Source organism: Camelina sativa, chromosome 17 (assembly GCF_030686135.1).
Source record: "Camelina sativa cultivar CO46 ecotype springtype chromosome 17, ASM3068613v1".
Lineage (NCBI taxonomy): Eukaryota > Viridiplantae > Streptophyta > Magnoliopsida > Brassicales > Brassicaceae > Camelina > Camelina sativa.
The window spans coordinates 30,927,656-30,947,667 of record NC_141896.1 but is presented as its reverse complement, the minus strand read 5'-3'; the positions used below and the strand labels follow the sequence as shown (position 1 = coordinate 30,947,667).

The following is a 20,012-nucleotide window of genomic DNA, read 5'->3' as shown; positions in this document are numbered from 1 at the left end:
CTCCCAATATTCCGGCCCAACCTCCAATTTCCTCATTCCCATCTCGAGATCCATCATCCGCTCGACCAAAAACTCATGCCGACGACGATAGGCACGATATTGAATCTCAATCTACCAAAAAAAACGAAAGGGAGGAGAGAGAAGAAAACCAAAGAGTCAAGAATTTGAGAACGACAATTTTCAAAGCAAGCAAAAGGCGAATGTCAAACTAACCGTACTAAACCAGCTAACCGCCTGACGCCTTTCCTCAGCAATGCCCGACACAAAATCCCACGGCAACAGCTGAAAAGGAGGTGATGCGGCTGCAACCGGTGGTGATCTGATCGCAGGACGGGAGCTCGGCCAAGACAACCAAGACACGCCTGACCAAGACACATCGGACGCGGCCAAGACGCCTACTTCGGACGTGGCCAAGGCACCAACGATCCTCCCGGGAGCCACCACACGATCAAGGAGCTCAGCAAAGGTGGCCAAGCAACGGCTCAACCTGTTCGTCCGGTCATTCACCCAACGCCCACCAATCCATGAAGACCTTGAAGACTCAGTTCATTGGTCTTCACTCTTACCCAAGAGTGAAGACATCAAAGTCACTTTAGCAAGGATGTGTACTCTTTTTCCTTACTCCGGGTTTTTTCCCATTGGATTTACTGGAGAAGGTTTTCAAGAGCCATTGAGCTTGGTGCAAAACGTCTAAGGCCACGCTTCTCGCGTCAAGGACAAAGGCGGTTATCTCTCTTCCCTCTTATATTTTGGTTTAAATTTAAAATTGGAATATTCCTTTTGGACCGTTAAGAGTGTTTTGTGGCTAAGCTTGTTAGTCAAAGGAGGCGACGTGTTCTCAATGCAAACAGAATACGTCAAAGGACGATGTGCGGACCAAGATGAGTCCGCGTGTCCTTAAGCCCCTTCCTTAAACTAGCTATTTAAATTCCTCTTGATCTTGTCTCACACTTGTCTTTTTCAATTCGGGATTGAACATCGAGAAAACCCTAACAAGCCTCGAACCGGGTTCGACCTTGTTAGTGAACATATCAAGAGGAGAGCCAAACCTCTTGTCTCGTCATTCAATCCATATTCTTTTTCATCGTTCCATCTCTTATCGCTTTCACCTCCGCATCTTACAAAACTACACTTAGTTGTTTACCGTATCCGTCCGTCCGTTCTGCATCCGTTCAATCCGATAGAGGCTTCACGACCGTATTCACAAACGGCTCGTTGGAATCTCGCCATTTCTTGTTTCACTCGTTTGAATTTTCCCTAGATTCGAATCCTCAAACCTTGTGCGAGGAAAGTATCTCTTGCCGAGTTCTGTTCGAAGACGATTCCTCCATCCGTTCCGCATCCGTGACCCACGGTCACATCAGCTTGGTATCAGAGCTTCAAAAGCTCCTACGAGGTTGTTTCGTTCTAAAACTCTTTTCTTTTGTTTAAAGTTTTGATCTTTAGGTTGTTTGATAGTTTAGTATGCATCATCTTGTCCCGTTTGTTCCGTTTTGTCATCAGGTTTAATTTGGTGCATGTTTGGTGTTGTTCATCGTTTGTTTAGGTTGTTAGCGGTTCATATTGTTCTTCTGTTCACCTTAGTGTTCATCTATGTTCTTGCTTGTTTACTTTTACATCGAAAATGCTAGAGTTTCTTTTTGTTTCCGCGTTTTTGTTCTTGACCATAAAGCAAACCTTGTCGTTTAGTACTTTTGCTTTTGCTTTTTGTTTTAGTCGTAGGTTTGATTTGTGTGAGCTGTCCTTAATCATTGGTGACAAAATAAAAATCTTTGTGTGATCAGTGCGGACTCAAGATTTAAACCAGTGCGGACTCAAGATTTAAACCAAGGGAGCCGGCCAAAAATGAATGCCAAGATCCGAGACGCAACACTAGCGACGTCCGGAGCCGCGACATTGTATTCTTCAAGTGTCAAGAGAGAGGACACTACGCTCGTGATTTTCCAAACGCCCGCACAATGATCCTTACCAAAGCCGACAAGATCGAGTCCGAAGATGAGGCGACCGAGGAGAACGTTCGAGGAGAGGCTGAACTGGAAGAAGCCGTAGCTGAGCCCGAAGTCGGAGAACTGTTGATGATTCTCCGCATCTTGAACGCAAGCGTAGCCGCCGATGACGCCAACCAATACGACAACATCTTCCACACTAGGTACACTGTAAGTGGTATTGTTTGTGGCTTGATTATAGACGGCGGATCTTGCACAAATGTTGCAAATTCTAGTCTTGTCAAGAAATTATCTCTTGAGACCACAAACCACCCTCGTCCCTATCGTTTGAACTGGTTAAATGACAAGACTGTGATCCACGTCAAAGAACAGGTCGTGGTCTCGTTTAGTGTCGGTCCGTATAAGGACCAAGTCCTATGCGACGTGGTGCCTATGCAAGCTAGCCACCTCTTATTGGGGAGACCATGGCTGTTTGATAAGCAAACCACGCAGTGCGGCCACACGAACCAATACTATTTTGTTCATGACAACAAACGTATTTGCTTGAAACCCTTGAGCCCCACGCAAGTAAATGAAATGAAAAACAAGTTGTCTAAAGACTTGGACGATAGAAAGAATTTTTTAGTTCAATATGGTGATGTTAGGAAGTCCATTAGGGACTCTGGCCAAGTGTTATTGATGGTTTTTCAAGATGTGCTGCTTTCAGGTCTCGAAGGTTCGATCGACGCCTTACCGGAGGTGATCCGCGATGTCCTTAGGCGCTTCGCCGACGTGTTTCCGGAGGAGCTTCCCGAAGGTCTACCACCGATCAGAGGCATTGAACACCAAATCGACCTTGTCCCGGGAGAAGAACTATCGAACCGGCCAGATACCGAGTCATCCTCGAAGAGGCGAAGGAGCTTGAGCGACAAGTCAAGGAGTTAATGGCGCAAGGATACGTTCGAGAGAGCTTGAGTCCGTGCGCTGTTCCTGTTCTCCTAGTGCCCAAGAAGGACGGGTCGTGGCGGATGTGTGTCGACTGTAGAGCCGTCAACAACATCACCATTAAGTATCACCACCCCATCCCACGCCTCGATGATATGCTCGACAAACTAATTGGCGCCAGCGTCTTCTCAAAGATCGACTTGATGAGTGGCTATCACCAAGTTCGTATGAAGGAAGGCGATGAATGGAAGACAGCCTTCAAAACAAAACAGGATTTGTACGAATGGTTGGTAATGCCATTCTGTCTTTCTAATGCCCCTTCTACATTTATGTGTCTCATGAACCACATTTTAAGAGCATTCATCAATAAGTTTGTAGTGGTTTACTTTGATGATATACTTGTCTATAGTTCTACTTGTCTGATCATGTTAAGCATATAGAGTCAGTCTTGTTTACTCTCTATGAAGAGCAATTATACGCAAACTTGAAAAAGTGCGTTTTTGCTGCTGATGAATTGGTCTTCCTAGGCTTTGTTGTGAGTTTGCAGGGCCTTAAAGTCGATGGAGAGAAGATTCACGCAATAGAGGAGTGGCCTACGCCAACAAGCATAACACAAGTTCAATCGTTCCACGTCCTCGCGAGCTTCTATCGGAGATTCGTAAGAGACTTCAGTACGGTCGCCGCGCCTCTCACCGCTGTTATCAAAAAGAACAGCGAGTTTCATTGGGGAGAAGAACAAGACCGAGCTTTCATTGAGTTCAAGAGGTGCCTCACACAAGCCCCCTTGCTCACCTTGCATGACTTCAACAAAAGCTTCGAGGTCGAATGCAATGCTTTGGGAGTCAGGATCGGAGCCGTTTTGACTCAAGGAGGCAAGCCCGTGGCGTATTTCAGTGAGAAGCTTAGTGGAGCAGCGCTGAACTATCCAACTTATGACAAGGAGTTATACATCCTCGTTCGTGCAATGGAGGTTTGGCAACACTACCGGCTGGCGAGAGAGTTTGTGATTCACACTGATCACGAAATCTTGAAGCATCTCCGCTGCCAAACCAATCTCAAGAGACGCCATGCAAAGTGGTTGGAGTTCATAGAATTGTTTCCTTACGTCATCAAATACAAGAAGGGCAAGGAAAATGTGGTGGCCGATGCATTGTCAAGGAGACACACTCTCATCACCACCATGGACGCTCGTGTGTTGGGTTTTGAAAGCATCAAGGATGCATATGCTGGAGACGCTGAGTTTGAAGATTGTTTCCAAAACCATAGGAAGAGAATATACACTGAATTCTCCCTTCATGAGGGGTTCCTGTTCAGAGGGCGACGGCTGTGTATACCAAATGGTTATATCCGGGAGTTGCTTGTTCGAGAAGCCCACAGTGGAGGCTTATCAGGTCATTTCAGTATCACTAAGACGTTGGCCGTGCTTCGAGAGCACTTCTACTGGCCGAAAATGACCTGATGGAGAAGCATTGTGATTGTTGCATCGTGTGTCGCATCTCCAAGTCGACAACACATCCACATGGCCTCTACATGCCCTTGCCGGTGTCAAGCGCACCCTGGATCGATCTTTCAATGGACTTCATCCTCGGCCTACCTCTCTTGGCGCATAAGGATAGCATCATGGTGGTTGTGGACAGGTTCTCCAAGATGGCACACTTCATACCGTGCAACAAGAACAATGACGCCGTGCAATTGGCGAACTTGTTCTTCAGTCAAGTGATCAGGCTCCATGGCGTCCCACGCATTATCATCTCCGACTGAGACCCAAAGTTCCTCGGTCACTTCTGGCGCACCATTTGGAGGAAGCTCGAAACAAAGCTCCTCTACTCCACCGCTGCTCACCCGCAGACTGACGGCCAAACAGAGGTTGTCAACCGTTCGATAGGCGCCTTACTCCACACAGTAATCGCAAGTAACAAGGGCTCCTGGCTCGAATGCATCCCCATTATCGAGTTCGCATACAATCAGGCGGTGCACTCGTCCACGAAGAAGTCACCCTTCGAAGTCGCCTATGGGTTCAAGCCGCTTACACCATTGGATCTCCTTCCTCTACCACCAGACGAGACCGAGAACCAAGACGGAGCCGCGAGAGCAGAGCTGGTTAAGACGCTGCACGAGGATGTTCGAGCAAACATCGAACGAAGAAATGAGCAGTACGCACGCTTCTTGAACCGTGGACGTAAACCGATGCAGTTTAAGCCTGGCGACTGGGTGTGCCTTCACTTAAGGCCGGAACGGTTCCAGCAGAAACGCAAGGATAAACTCAGCCCCCAAGGAGACGGACCATTAAGGATCGTTGAAAAGATCAACGATAATGCCTACCGCCTCGAGCTTCCAGGTGAGTATACCACATCAACCTCTTTCAATGTAACTGACCTCGTTCCGTTTGATGTAGGTGAAGACGGAGATATTTTGGGGACAAAACCTTATCAAGGGGGAGGGAATGATGTGATCGCAGGACGGGAGCTCGGCCAAGACGACCAAGACACGCCGGACGTGACCGAGACGCCTGACCAAGACGCATCGGATGCAGCCAAGGCACCAACGATCCTCCCGGAGCCACCACACGATCAAGGAGCTCAGCAAAGGCGGCCAAGCAACGGCTTAACCTGTTCGTCCGGTCATTCACCCAACGCCCACTGATCCATGAAGACCTTGAAGACTCAGTTCGTTTGGTCTTCACTCTTAACCAAGATTGAAGACATCAAAGTCACTTAAGCTTGGTTTTTTCCCACTGGGTTTACTGGAGAAGGTTTTAACGAGTTTTTGAGCTTGGTGCAAAATGTCTAACGCCAAGTCGCTTCCCGCGTCAAGGCCAAAGGCGGTTATCTCTCTTCCCTCTTATATTTTGGTTTAAATTGAACATTGGAATATTCCTTTTGGACCGTTAAGAGTGTTTTGTGGCTAAGCTTGTTAGTCAAATGAGGCGATGTGTTCTCATTGCAAACATAACACGTCAAAAGACAATGTGCGGACCAAGATGAGTTTGCGTGTCCTTAAGCCCCTTCCTTAACCTAGCTATTTAAACTCCTCTTAGCTCTTTGTTTCTCCTTAGACTTGAATGAAATTAAACCTTTCTCAAGAGCGAATCTTGATCTTGTCTCACTCTTCTCTTTCTTCAATCTGGGATTGAACATCGAGAAAACCCTAACAAGCCTCGAACCGGGTTCGATCTTGTTAGTGACCGTATCAAGAGAAGAGCCAAACCTCTTGTGTCGTCATTCAATCCATCTTCTTTTTCATCGTTCCATCTATTATCGCTTCCACCTCCGCATCTTACCAAAACTACACTTAGTCGTTTACCGCATCCATGTGTCCGTTCTGCATCCGTTCGATCCGATAGAGGCTTCACGACCGTATTCACAAATGGCTCGTTGGAATCTTGCCATTTCTCGTTTCACTCGTTTGAATCTTCCCTAGATTCGAATCCTCAAACGTTGTCCGAGGAAAGTCTCTCGTGCCGAGTTCTGTCCGAAGACGATTCCTCCATCCATTCCGCATCCGCGACCCACGGTCACATCAGGTGGCCTCCTCCATGGGAAGAACAAGTCGTGAGGACGAGCTTCGACGAAACGGACTGATCCATGACTAGGTTGAGCCGGATCAACACGAACTGGTGACGGTGAGCAATCGGTTCGAGGATAACCAAAAACGACCCGATCATGACGGTTTGCTGGAACCCACTCCCCAGAGTCATCGGAGTCACTCATGATCAAGCAAGAAAAGACAAAAGAAAGTGAAGAGCAAGTTAGCAATAAAAAAAACAAGAGAAGAAGAAGAAAGTTGTGTGGTTTACTCGCCCACCCACGCCTCCCTTTATATAGCAAGGGCAAAGGAGTACGAAGAGACATCGCATTAATCAAACGCCCATCCGCTTGCCCACATTTAATGCGCCTCCCTCCTCAGCCAATCGAAACCTTGCAATAAAAATCACGCCACACACAACATCCACACGCGGTAATAATGAGAAACGCCTTGGAAAAGTAACTCATCATTCAAATCAGGCATTTACTATGACAAAACCGAAGGGTCCAAGAGTCCCGAATACTTTTACCGTCACAAAGCCTTAGTTCGTCAAAAAAGGGGGGGGGCTATGGCAAATTCTAACTTTGCCTAGACTCGCCCCCAGCTCGTCCGCGATCTCGGTAGCAGCGGACGGCATGTTCGAGCCATACTCGTCAAAATCAACGACCTCATCGTAACCCTGAATACACCGAGGGTTGGCCGCAACATGCTCAGCAGTCGGGGTCACCACGTACTCGTCATTCACAAGCGGAAAAATCTCAATACCATCCACACCGTTATCCCAAAAAGCCGAACCATCAACAACAAAGTGGATCGTCTAAGCCGGAATCACGCAGCCACCCTTCACAAGATCGTCGACCTGCTTTGGCCTTCATTATCATTGTGTTAAAAGCCCGCCTCGCATCCCAGATATGATGACGAATTTGGTTCGACCGCTCGCGGTAACTCTCCCTCACTTCGCGGCGAACCTCCTCGGCCCTTTTCTCAACTGACAACTTAAGCCGATGGTCAAAGTCTTCCATAGCTCGCTGAGCAGAGGCTTCCAAGCGAGTAACATCAGCACAAGAGCGCTCCAATGACCATTGCAATTGGCGATTCTCCTCCTTCAGGTGATCAAACTCCCGCCAAGATTTAGTCGACTCGGACCGATACTTGCCGATCTGATTCTGACAATCCTTCAATCCAGCTTCGGCGAGAGCAGTCTCACGGTCGGCAGCCTTCAGTCTGCGCTCATAGCGACAAACCATCGAATACGCCGAGCTCGCTGACTGAAACAAAATCGAGTAGAGTCCAAAAAAAAAAAAAAAAAAGAAGAAAAGAGAAGAGGACGAACCTGGAGTTGATGCCGAGCCCATTCATCAAATGCGTCATCCTCCTTCAAATCCCCCTCGGAGCGGTCACTCGGCACTTTGGAGATCTCACGAATGAGAGCACCACACTCCCTTTTGTCAGAAAGAAAGGGGGTGTCCTTCGCATAACGAAAATGGAGAGAGCAAGAAGGTTGGACACCCTTATCTTCGGATCCAGCGAGGAAGTCCTAGGCTTTTTGAACGCAACCGTCCCATCAGAACCAGATGAAACCTCCTTGCGCTTGCTAGAATCCCCCGTCGAGTCAGGCAGATTCCTAGAAGAAGGGAGATCCTTGTCGACTGTGAGATCGATGGGGATAACATCCTTATCTCGCCGGGCAGCGTCACTAGTTTTTCCCTTGTCACGGGAAGACTTATTACCATCAGGAACCCGACTTACCGACGCACCCACAGCACAAGAACTCTGGACAGACGAGTGGTCAACCAGACTCCTCTTCAAAGCTAGTTGCAGCTCCTTCTCTTCTGCGACATCCTTCTTCTTTGAGACAGGCTTGCCAGAATACTTGGGAACACCCATTTTCACCATTCTTGTGCAACTTGCGTCTCCTGCCAATACAACCAAGATCCTTAACAAAAAGAAATACGACAAAATAGACCGGTCGAAAACTGATAAGCACGACAAGATAGTACCTTCTGACGGTTTCCTGCCTCTAACTTGATCCAGCTGAGGAATACTCCTCCAGTCGAGAACCGTCTGCCTTCTTAGTAAATCGCGAACCTCAAGGAAATCGGAAATTGGCGGATCAGCTGACTTGTCAACTAACTCTGAAAATCAATAAAAACAAAATAATCAGCAGTCAACAAACAAAGCAAGAGAAGAAAGTAAGGTCCAACCAAGAAACTACCAGGGAACAAATTCCACTCAGTCTTAAAGCCTATAGATGTATCCTCTACCAAGGTGTCATCAACCTTAGCATAGAAGTATCTATTCAGCCAAGTATGGGTTTTCGACGGCGGATGATCCATCAACTTATACCCAGGAGTCGCACTAGCATACCAAATACCATTAAACCCCTTCTACTTGGTAAAACGCATCATATCTTCGACAAAATAAGCTGTCAGCTTGACCCCGCACTGGTCAGCAAGGTGTTTGAGACCGACCATATTGCGGATTGTATGGACGGTAAGCTGAGTAATCGCAATCTGACGAACAATAATCCATCAGGAAAGCAGGAATCGGGAAATGAAGACGTCCCTTCGTAAAAAAGGCTCGTACAGGCTAATGTACCCTTCGGGTCACTTAAACACTCTTTCTTTGGGTGTCGGAAATACAACAAAAACATGCCGAGGAGAGTTACAAAAATCAGTCATAGCAGAAAGAGAGTCGGCATCACAGAGCGACCGACCAGAGTCAAAGGGTGCGTCTGGATAGTCAACCCCTTCACCAACTTCGATATCATCGCCAAACGAGACATTGTTGGACGAATTGGCAGATCCGGCTTCGTCACGGGAATGGGGCGAATAGCGGGAGCCCTTTCTGCCAGGAGAAGACCCAACCGTCTCTGGCTTGATAGGAACATCGGAAGACGAAGAGGATTCCGGGTCAACCCTAAGCTCCGGAGAGCGATTACGTGGCTGTCTCCTCCTAGGTCGCTCAAGAAGCCTAGACGATTCTGCCGACATCTCAGAATCTGACATATCAGAAGCCTGTTTTGATGGGCAAGCCCCAGAGGAACTAGGAGACGAGCGCTCGTTCAAATATTCTTCGCAGGTGTTCGACATCGAAATCGAAATCGGTGATTACAACAACAAATCCAATCAGGTACAAGTATAACTAATGCGACAAAGCCTAAAGAAAAACTAAAGAAAGAAAACTGTTCCAAGGAAGGAAAAGAAAGGGTTACCTCGGCTTTTGCGGCTGGAGAAGAAGTGAGGAAGACACCCTAAAGAATCTCCTTTTATAAGAGGCAGGGGAGGAAACCCTCGAAACGACGATTGGGCGCGAAACGGCACAACCCTAAGATGCAACGCTTTGATTCCCCTCTCCTTGGAAGGACGCAAAACCCTAGCTCGAAATTTCGATAACGGGCCAGACCTAATAATTCCCAAGCAAGCTCATTGGCTCAAGGCCGACCACAATGAACTAAGGGGGAGAAAATTGTTGGATATGGGTTCCACCCAGCCTTAACAGGCCTCCCCTCAGACCCATTATCGAAATAGTCAGCATAACTTCCAGGAATGTTGACTGACCGAGTCTCCCTTATTGGGCCGACAGAGCTTCTAGAAGGCCCAATTGAGACAGACAGCCTCGTTAGTGACGGCCCGCAAAAAAACGATCACCGCCTTTACTTGAAGACAGTACCACATCGATTCCAAGGCAGAAAGATGAAGCGTCTCATCAACTATAAATACCGAAGGAGTGATGTGTAGAAGGGAAAAAGGAACAGAAGGCATGAGTCTGGAGCTCGTGCGATTCTAGCTTTCAGTGTTATTAGTCAATTTGAGAATACATAACTCTGTAATTAGCCAATCGACTTTTAGCAAATACCTTGTAATTCGACGATCTTTGACAATCTTAATAAAGTCCTTTGTTACGCCTTTTTTAAATATTATTCCTGAGCTAGTAGCATTACTCGTTCAACAATGTAAATAATGTTCTGTACAAATATTACTCCACAAGATGTACGAGTCCAACTCTAGTAATTTTTTATTTAAGTTGTGTGACGTTTGAAATCATGCAACGAACAATACGTGCATAATTCTCTATTGGCTTATGAGAACGATGCTATGCGCCTCTCAAACCTCTTTCCATTTTAACTTGTTACAAATTTTGCAGTATCACTAATTTTTTTATTCTGACCAAATCGTCTCACATTTTATCTTTATGTTTAATTTAAACCGCATGCGGTGCAGATCAAATTTTGTTTCTTAATTAGAATTTTACAAAAATATTTGTATAATTTATTTAGTGGTGACTTAGTCGCGGTTCTAACCAGTATTGGAGAGAAGGTCTGTTGAATCTCATCTCCATTAATATAATTCTGAAAGTCATGTTTAAAAATGATCAGAACATGATCAACTTCGTGGAAATTAAAGAGGCAATATTGTGCATGTAAACAATTTGAATAAGTAAAAGAGATGGTCAAATTACTATAGCTTAACCACGAGGTGGTGGGCTAGTGGCTCTAGTCTTGGTGGAAGAGTCGCCCTGTTGGTCTAGACCAGAGATCAATTCTCCCCAAACGCAAGAATTACTCAGGTTTATCTCTTTGACCACATGGATATGGGCTCATTGCTTACAATCCATTTGCATAATTGGGAGAACCCTACCCGTGGGTTGCCCTTTCCCTAGAGAGATTGGTCTCGGACCCTCCATAGGTCTGGGGATTTACTTTCTGAGTTAAAAAAAAATTATTATAGCTTTAAGTTGGGGTTGATCCATTAGTAAATAGGATTTTTTTATGAATAAATTTAACATTCATACAAAAAAAATTAAAAATAATAATCTACATTCTACAGGGTATATTTTAGCCCTGAGATAAGTAATTAAAACGACCAAGCCAAACTGATTCAAACAACTTTTTTTGGTTTTGGGGTCGGTTTAGGTTCTCTCTGCTGAACCGATCTGCATGATTCTAATTTTGGTTAGGTTACTCGAGAATTCTTCTGTTCAGATCAAACTGATTGGTTTATCAGATTATTGATTTTAAAAAAAATAAAAAAATAAATAACCGGACTATAACAAAATTACACCATTTTCGACTGGTTTTTATTAATATTTGAACCGAATCGAATTACTCAAAATTTAACTGAAATAACTAAATAAAGCCAAAATAGCCAGAATTTGAAACAAAACAAACTCTTCGGTTAATTTCAGTTTTGAAACTTAAAACCAAACAAAACCGAGAACTGAATTGAAGCAAACCAATTTTATGTTTGGGTAATTTTGGCATATCTCTATTTTTTGTTAACAATTATCGACCTAAACGTTGTGGGATAAGCGAGTATCATCCGCTGTCTTTCCTGGTACGGATGTGCCACAACTTTATTTCAAAGGACTAGAATGTCCGGATTTCTCATGTGTATTGAGAAACTAATTGTCCTGCCGATGGATTAGCAAGCTATGTGTTTTCTTTACCTTTAGGTCTTCATACTTTTGCTTCAGCTCCGGCTTTTATGATTTCTCTGTTAGACGATGATCTTCGGGGACACTCACGGCCTCGAAGAGTCTGTTTGTAATTTTTTCATTTTAAGTTTTGAATAAATCATGGGGGGCTCTTGCAGCCCGGTCTCCAACCAAAAAAAAATTATCGACCTAAACGAACTGACTAGAAGAACCAAAGTCACATGCCTTGTATATATTGTACTAGATTAAGACCCGTGCTAGAGCACAGGTTGAAATTCATTTTATTTCTATTGTAACTTTTATATAAAGTATAATTTATGTGATATTCTTAAAATCTTTTTTGGATAAAACATTATGCAATAAAATCATATGCTAAATATGATGGCTTGAAAAAGACACCTGTTTTGTAAGTTTTATATTGTTAATGATTCTAGATAAGCACCCGTGCTATAACACATGTTAAATTTCATTTTATACAAAATTTTGTATATTTTATATTTTAAAATAAAATTTTAATATGTTGTATTAGTTTATGTATGTGAAGTTATTTCAACAATGTATATTCTACTTCATGACTTGGATGTCATTATAAGACATACTTTTGTAAATTTGGTTTTTAAAAAGCAAGTTATTATATTATGAGTAATTTAATATATTGTTATACTTTTTGTTTTAATATACTTGGTTTCTTGAAATTTTTTCATATTACAGTGACATATTATTGATATTGCTATAACAAATCAATTTAGAGTGTTTATAGTTTCTAACTTTTATATCAAGTTTCAATATTTTAATTTTTTCTAAAATAAATTATTTAAAGTTTATTATATTAAATTAAATTACAAATTTCAACAAAAAAATAGGAAATTAAATTTAAATATTCAAATTTTGACCGGTTACTCAGTAAATTTTTTAATTCAATAGATATTATTTTTAAAGAATAATATTACTAAAACTTGAATATTTTATAGATTGAACACTTTATATTTGTTTTTGAAAATTCAACCTATGGTATATCCGGAAATAAAACTATTTTTTAATTATAATAAATAATATGATAATTTATTTGTTTCACGAAATAGACTCGTATATAAAAATGAGAGGTAAAGTATAATGATAATTAACAAATTAATATGTTAAGTTAGTTATCAAAAGATTTTATTTGATGAATAATTGAATAAAGAAAATTAATATGGTAAGTTAGATGATATCAAATGATTTTTTAGAATATTCTCTTTTAAGATTTTTGGAAACAACGTACTCCACTAATAAAATCTTCCAAAAATAAATTAAGATTTCACCCACTATCTTACTTGTAATCAGTTAATCTATCAATTAATCTATAACCTATTTGTAACCAACTTATTAAAATTATATAGTCTACAAAACAATTTTGTGTACTTCCGTTTTATTATAAAGGGGATATGGATGATTAATTTTAAATTTGAAGGACATATGATATTCCACCTCTAATTAAATAGATGACACTTAATAAAATGAAAAGATGATGCTTAGAAAGAAAAAACGACGATGCTTATGGTACTGACCCTAAACAAAATAAATCATGACAGTTCAAATTAATAATCCAGATTTTGAATCGTAGTCTAAAACTATAAATAAAACAATGATTTTGAAGTAGAAGTTTGAGACATTCAATTCGGTAAATTCAAGGAGTTATTATTTTCATTTTCATTACCCGCGTAGACCACACAAAGGAAACATCCCGGCCCTGAAGCTTGCTATTGACTTATTGTAGTGTAGTGTCAAGATAATGAATTCAATAATGTATGCACACAAATCTTTCTTTGTTAATATATAGCTGAGATGTAAAAATTTCTTTTGATCTTGATCGTCTCTAAACTTATTGTTGTACCCACGATCTGTCATCTCGGGCAATAGGCAAGAGGGCCTAGGCCGGGCTTGTCTAATGGGCCAAGAGCGTATTACTGATCAGCCCATCAGGCCCGGAGAAAGGAAGAGAGCGCGGAGATGCTTCGTGCTGGTCAGCTCGCAGCTCGGGCCCGGTCAAAGATTCCCGCATTCAAGAGGATTAATTAGACCGCGCAAATCGCGTCCTATTAATTGTGCATTAATTGGGTAATAAATTGGTCGGTATAAATATGTAAGGGGGGTGTCAGTTGTAAAGGATCAAACATTTTTCCAAAAAAGCAATACAAATTCAAATACTCAAAAACTCTCTCAATCCAGTTCGGAACTATTTAACGGCGATAAGCTCCTCCACATTTAAATCACTTCGGAAGAAGAAACTCGTTTTCAGTTCTCACACTTATGCTCATGGATTCTTCTTTATCTTGCAACAAGATTCACCATGTCTTTCCGAGCTTCCGTGGGGAAGACGTTCGCAGAAACTTTCTCAGTCACATTCAAAAGGAGTTTCGAAGAAAAGGAATCACTCCTTTCATTGATAATGAGATAAGGAGAGGGGATTCCATCGGTCCTGAACTCATTAAGGCCATTAGAGGTTCTAAGATCGCAGTTGTCTTGCTCTCTAGGAACTATGCTTCTTCAAAGTGGTGTCTTGAGGAATTGGTGGAGATTGTGAAGTGTAAGAAAAAGTTTGGTCTAACAGTATTTGCCATTTTCTATGAAGTTGATCCATCCCATGTTAAGAAGCTGACTGGAGAATTTGGAGCTGTCTTTGAGAAAACTTGTGAGGGTATGAAAAAGGAGGACATTGGGAGATGGAGACAAGCTTTTGAGGAAGTGGCTACAGTTGCTGGTTATGATTCAAACAACTGGTTCGTCCTTTTTTAAATTTCATTAATTGTGTTCTTATTCTTTCAACTCATCAAATTACATTTAATTTACAACTTTTGAATCCATACGTAAAACTTCACTTTTAATTTAGAGGATTTATTGTTTCTCTGTTTTTTTGGTAGGGATAATGAAGCTGCAATGATTGAAGAAATTGTCACTGAAATTTCGAAAAGGTTGATTAGTTACACACCATCAAGTGGTTTTAAAGATTTAATTGGGATGGGAGCTCATATGGAAAAGATGAAAAAATTGCTTTGCCTAGACTGTGTAGATGAAACGAGGAAGGTTGGGATTTCAGGTCCTTCTGGAATTGGTAAGAGCACCATTGCTAGAGTTCTACATAGTCAAATCTCCGATGGTTTTGAGCTGAGTGTTTTCATGAAATTCAAACCAAGTTATGAAAGACCAATTTGTTCTGATGATTACGATGTGAAATTGCAATTAGAGCAACAGTTTCTATCTCAGTTAATTAACCAAGAGGATATCAAGATTCGTCATTTAGGAACTGCACAAGACTTTGTGATGGGAAGGAAAGTGCTTATTGTTCTTGATGGGGTAGATCAGTTAGTACAAGTACATGCCATGCCCAAAGCGGCATGCCTCGGTCCTGGATCTCGTATTATCATCACCACACAAGACCAAAAACTTTTGAAAGCAATTCAAATCAAATATATTTATAATGTGGGATTTCCACCAGATGACAAGGCTGTTCAAATCTTCTGCATTCATGCTTTTGGTCAGGATTCTCCTGATGATGGTTTCGAGAAGCTTGCATGGGAAGTGACAAGGCTTGCTGGTAGGCTCCCTTTGGGGCTTAGGGTTATGGGTTCTCATTTACTAGGAATGTCTAAGCAAGAGTGGAAAGCCGAACTACCAAGGTTAAGGGTTTGCCTTGACGGAGAAATTGGGAGAACATTAAAGTTTAGTTACGATTCCTTGAATGTCGAAGACAAAGATTTATTTCTCCATATAGCCTGCTTTTTCATCGATGAAGGCATCGATCATACCTTTGAAGATACTCTTCGTCACAAATTCTCGAATGTGAAACAAGGACTTCGGGTCTTAGTTCAGAAATCTCTCATATCCGAGGACATCTTTTCCCCGATGCATAAACTACTAGTTCAATTGGGTAGAGAAATTGTTCGTAACCAATCCATCTATGACCCTGGGAAACGTCAATTTTTGGTTTATCCTATGGAGATCTATGAAGTACTCACTGATCAAACAGTAAGTATTGTCATTTATTCTTCAATTCATTTACTCTTTTTTTTTTTTTTTTTTTTTTTTTTTTGAACTAAAAATTCCTTTACTCTCAATACATATTCTTTACATTTGATAACTGACCATATGTACTTTATATATGTGTGTGTTTTTTTCAGGGTAGTAAAAGTGTTATAGGCATAAATTTGAACTTTTCTTCAATCGTGGACGAATTAATACTAAATGAGAGAGCTTTTAAAGGAATGTATAATCTTCAATTTTTAAGATTCGCTCCCAAAAGATTGCACTTTCCACAAGGTCTAAGCTATCTACCTCCAAAACTTAGAATTCTAGATTGGGATTATTTTCCGATGACATGTTTTCCGTCTCAGTTTAATCCGAAGTTTCTTGTCAAGATATTATTGAGATACAGCATGCTCGAGAAATTGTGGGAAGGAATTCATGTAAGTGCTTAACATTATTTTATGAGTATATGATTTTTTTTTCTCTATGTAATTATTGTTCTACAAAATTGTTAGCTTAAAAAACAGAAGGTAAAAAGAGTGAATTTAGCCTTTTAAATCCTTTAGTTTGACAAAAAAAAAAAAAAAACCTTTTAAATCCTTCACTACTAGTCTTGTTCTCGTATGCTGTTTTTTTTTTTTGTCACTACAGCCGCTTATCAATCTCAAAGTAATGGATTTAGCTTACTCAAGAAATTTGAAGGTTCTTCCTAATTTATCAACGGCCACTAATCTCCTAGAATTGAAACTTAATGATTGCTCAAGTTTGATAGAGCTTCCTTCCTCAATGGGGAATGCTACTAATATACAGTGCTTAGATCTAAGCAATTGCTCAAGCCTGGTGGAGATTTCCTCATGTATTGGAAATATTATTGGTCTCCAGAAAATGAGTCTTAGTAGATGTTCAAGTTAGTGTATAGAAACTTTGTATATGCAAAAAGAAAATCGCTCCCAGACACTATTATCGAGGCCTTTATCCTGCTTTCGAGATCCGACGCCGGTAGAGCTCTAGCTCGCCGGCGTCGGAATATTTCCTCTGCTCAATAGTTCCTTCACTCTCTTGTTCTCTCTTCTTTGTTAAGCTTTTTGTTTCCCCTTTTGTTTCCCCTTTTAAAATCTTTTCAACCCCTACCATTTCCAAATCCTTTGGTGAGAGCTTCATCAGCAAACAATTTAGGGAGAAGAAGGTATCAAGCGATATCCATCATTCACCCTCAATGTGTATCACCTCCGCCGAATTCAACTCTAACAGAAGCACCACACTCTAGATCTGAGGTTTCTTTCTGCCCCTGTTTCTCCTCCTCTGTTTCGGTCCTTAAGCTAAGCTACCAAGGGGGGACCCTACCTTCACCGGAGATGCTTACCTCATCGACAAAATCCTCGTCACCTCCGTACGACGGCCGCCGCAACACAATCGTCTCTTCGCCAGTCAGGAAACTAGGTTTCCAATTGGTGGACCTCATCAACTTCGGCCCATTAAGCTTCCTAAAGCCCAATCCGTCAAATGGTGATCCAGCTTTTCATTTACTAAAGCCCAGGTGTGCTCTTACTCTTTCTTTGTCAAACCTTAGCCAACCTAAGTGGTTATCCAATGCCTTTGTCCGAAGACTGCAAATGGCTCTTAACACGCTTCTGTCGCTTTGGTTATACAAGAATTCTCTGAGAACCCTGCCATTAGTTTCACCTAGGATTATTAATCATGAGCTTATAAGCTTCATAAAGAAAGGTTGTTTGTGCCCAACTCAAACTTTTATGAGAACCTTGCCTATTGAATCATCTAGGATTAGTACTCATGTTGTTAAAGGCTTGAAGAAAAACGGCATTATGATCATGTCGCTTAAGAGCGGTGATTACCGAAGCTTCTTCAGCCCCTTTATCCCATACCCCCGATTTCCTGAACCTCTTTATGTGCAACTTAAATTCTTAATGGAAACGCCTCCTACCCTCAAGAGCTTGGAACCGAATTTTAACCCATCCTTCTTCAACCTAACCTTGTCCGTGTTGTTAAAAACTAAATCGACCAGGCCTGCTCTGCATCTTCTTTTGTCATATTGGCTACATGCTTTGTGTGGACTTCTTAATCTCCTTGGCCAAGGGCTCCAAGTGAGAGAGAACCCACCTGTATTGTTACAGTTTGACATTTATCTTTGGCATCTTCTGGCTTTAGTTCTCATTGGAAGGTCTGTTTTTAATGGCTTAAAGTTTTATGGTCTCTCGCCCTGCAATCCATCTTACTCACTCGACGACTTCAAGCCAATTTACTGCAGTACCTCTGCCATCCCTCGGATCCTATGGTTTGAAGATTACCCTCGCTCCAACGGAAGCTACCTTCTGATTTGGGCTTCGCATCAGCCTACCCTGGACCTTAACACCATGGTCCCTGGAACCTCCGCCATTGCGCTATTAGTGTACCTCGTCTCGGCGAGTTGTTTGGCTTTGGCTCCCTCTTTAACGTCCAAGTGTCTAATGACCGTGACAATCTTCTCATTCATCGATTCCTTCGATGATGATCATTCGAGCCTCCGTGATCTCTCATGTTCCTATTTGCTTCACAGCATTTGTTTCATAGCTCTCATGGTGTTAATCTCGATGTCTTTTATCTTCTATTTTATGGTATTGGGGAATACCTTCCTTTGTAACCTTTTAAACTTTGAGATCTGTGAATCTCCACCTTTGTACCTTGATTTGGTTTGAATGAATGAAATCATATGTTTGTCCAAAAAAAAAAGTAGATGTTCAAGTCTATTGGAGCTTCCCTCATCTATTGGGAATCTCATTAATCTTGAGGAATTGTACTATTTTTGGATGCTCAAGCCTAGTGGAACTTCCCTCATCTATTAGAAATCTCATTAATCTCCAAAAATGGGAACTCGGTAAATGTTCAAGCCTAGTGGAATTTCCTTCGACTATTGGTAATATCATTAATCTCCAGAAATTAGACTTTTTTGGATGCTCGAGTCTAGTGGAGCTTCCCTCATCTATTGGAAATATGATTAATCTCCATGAATTGGATCTTCGTGGATGCTCAAGTCTAGTGGAGCTCCCTTCATCTATTGGAGATCTCATTAATCTCCAAGTATTGGTTCTCGGTTGGTGCTCAAGTCTAGTGGAGATTCCTTTATCTATTGGAAATAACATTAATCTCAAACAATTAAATCTCGGTTGGTGCTCAAGTCTAGTGGAGCTCCCTTCTTCTATTGGAAATCTCATTCATCTCCAGGAATTATATATTCGTGGATGTTCAAGCCTAGTGGAGCTTCCCTCATCTATTGGAAATAACATTAATCTTCAGATTTTGGATGACAGATCCTCGTGAAGGGTATATTAGCCAAGTCCCTGGTAATTTGAAATTCTTTAAGGTGATTTCTTAACCTGTTGAAAATCTCCCTTGTGCTGAACTAGCCTGGTTCGTACTTTGGATACAAGTTTTATTTCCTATCATTTCAATATATCTTGTGTATGATCATTTCATTTCAATATGGCTTGGTTATTCTGTAATGAGATAACGGAAAAAAATTACTTATGCAATTCATACGTGCTACGTTCTGTGATGGGAACCCATTTACTTAATTAATGAAGCTTCTGTTGTTGATCTCTTGTTTCTGTTTAACCAAGAGGACTTATCACATGTCTGAAGAGTGAAGAGGAGGTAGAACCGTAGTCGGTAGAAGAGCCAGACCAGTCTCTGCAACAAGTCACTAGTCTCTGCAACAAGCCAAGTTCAACTGTTCAAGGCCCTCAAAATGAAACTTAATTTGAAAGTCTCTCACTTTTTAGGAGTGAGGAGTTGGTGTAGTCAGCCATTTTACTCGTCAGTTATCTTCTTATGAGAATTTTTTCTTGTGTCTATTGTAAATCTTTTACTTTACTTCATAGTACTTGGAAAAATACAGTTCAACATATAACCAGCTTTAAGGAAGAATATCATCAGCTTTTCTATAGTTATTCCTGACTACGTTACATATTTTCCAATTTCCATTTTCGTAACTTATTGATTACTAGCTGATGATTGTCTAACCTATTCCGGAAGAAAGATTTTGCTCCTAAAATCAAAAGACCAAGGCAATCTTGGTGTAAGCTATTTGATCTTTAAGAACGTTTTGCAGACTATCTATGTATATTTTGATAGTTTTAGTCTTTTAGATAGAATTATAAGCCATGTACATCTTCTCATTGAGTC

At 41.6% G+C, this 20,012-nt stretch overlaps 1 protein-coding gene across 1 annotated transcript; it reads left to right on the top strand.

Moving 5' to 3' along the window:
* Positions 1 to 14,126: 14,126 nt before the first annotated feature.
* LOC104759783 (disease resistance protein TAO1-like) lies at positions 14,127 to 19,773 on the top strand. Its single transcript, XM_087496824.1, has 5 exons — positions 14,127 to 14,590; positions 14,732 to 15,836; positions 15,989 to 16,273; positions 16,485 to 16,642; positions 18,620 to 19,773. The coding sequence occupies exons 1-5, from the start codon at positions 14,127 to 14,129 to the stop codon at positions 19,146 to 19,148; spliced, it is 2,541 nt and encodes an 846-aa protein (XP_087352950.1). The 3' UTR covers positions 19,149 to 19,773.
* Positions 19,774 to 20,012: the final 239 nt, after the last annotated feature.

Bases quoted from the DNA above. Each gene is read 5' to 3' on its own strand.
- LOC104759783 (XM_087496824.1), top strand. From the start codon at position 14,127: ATGGATTCTTCTTTATCTTGCAACAAGATTCACCATGTCTTTCCGAGC. The intron at 14,591-14,731 runs GTTCGTCCTTTT...TTTTTTTGGTAG, and splicing joins GGTTATGATTCAAACAACTG to GGATAATGAAGCTGCAATGA. The intron at 16,643-18,619 runs GTGCTTAGATCT...ATTAATCTTGAG, and splicing joins GGGAATGCTACTAATATACA to GAATTGTACTATTTTTGGAT.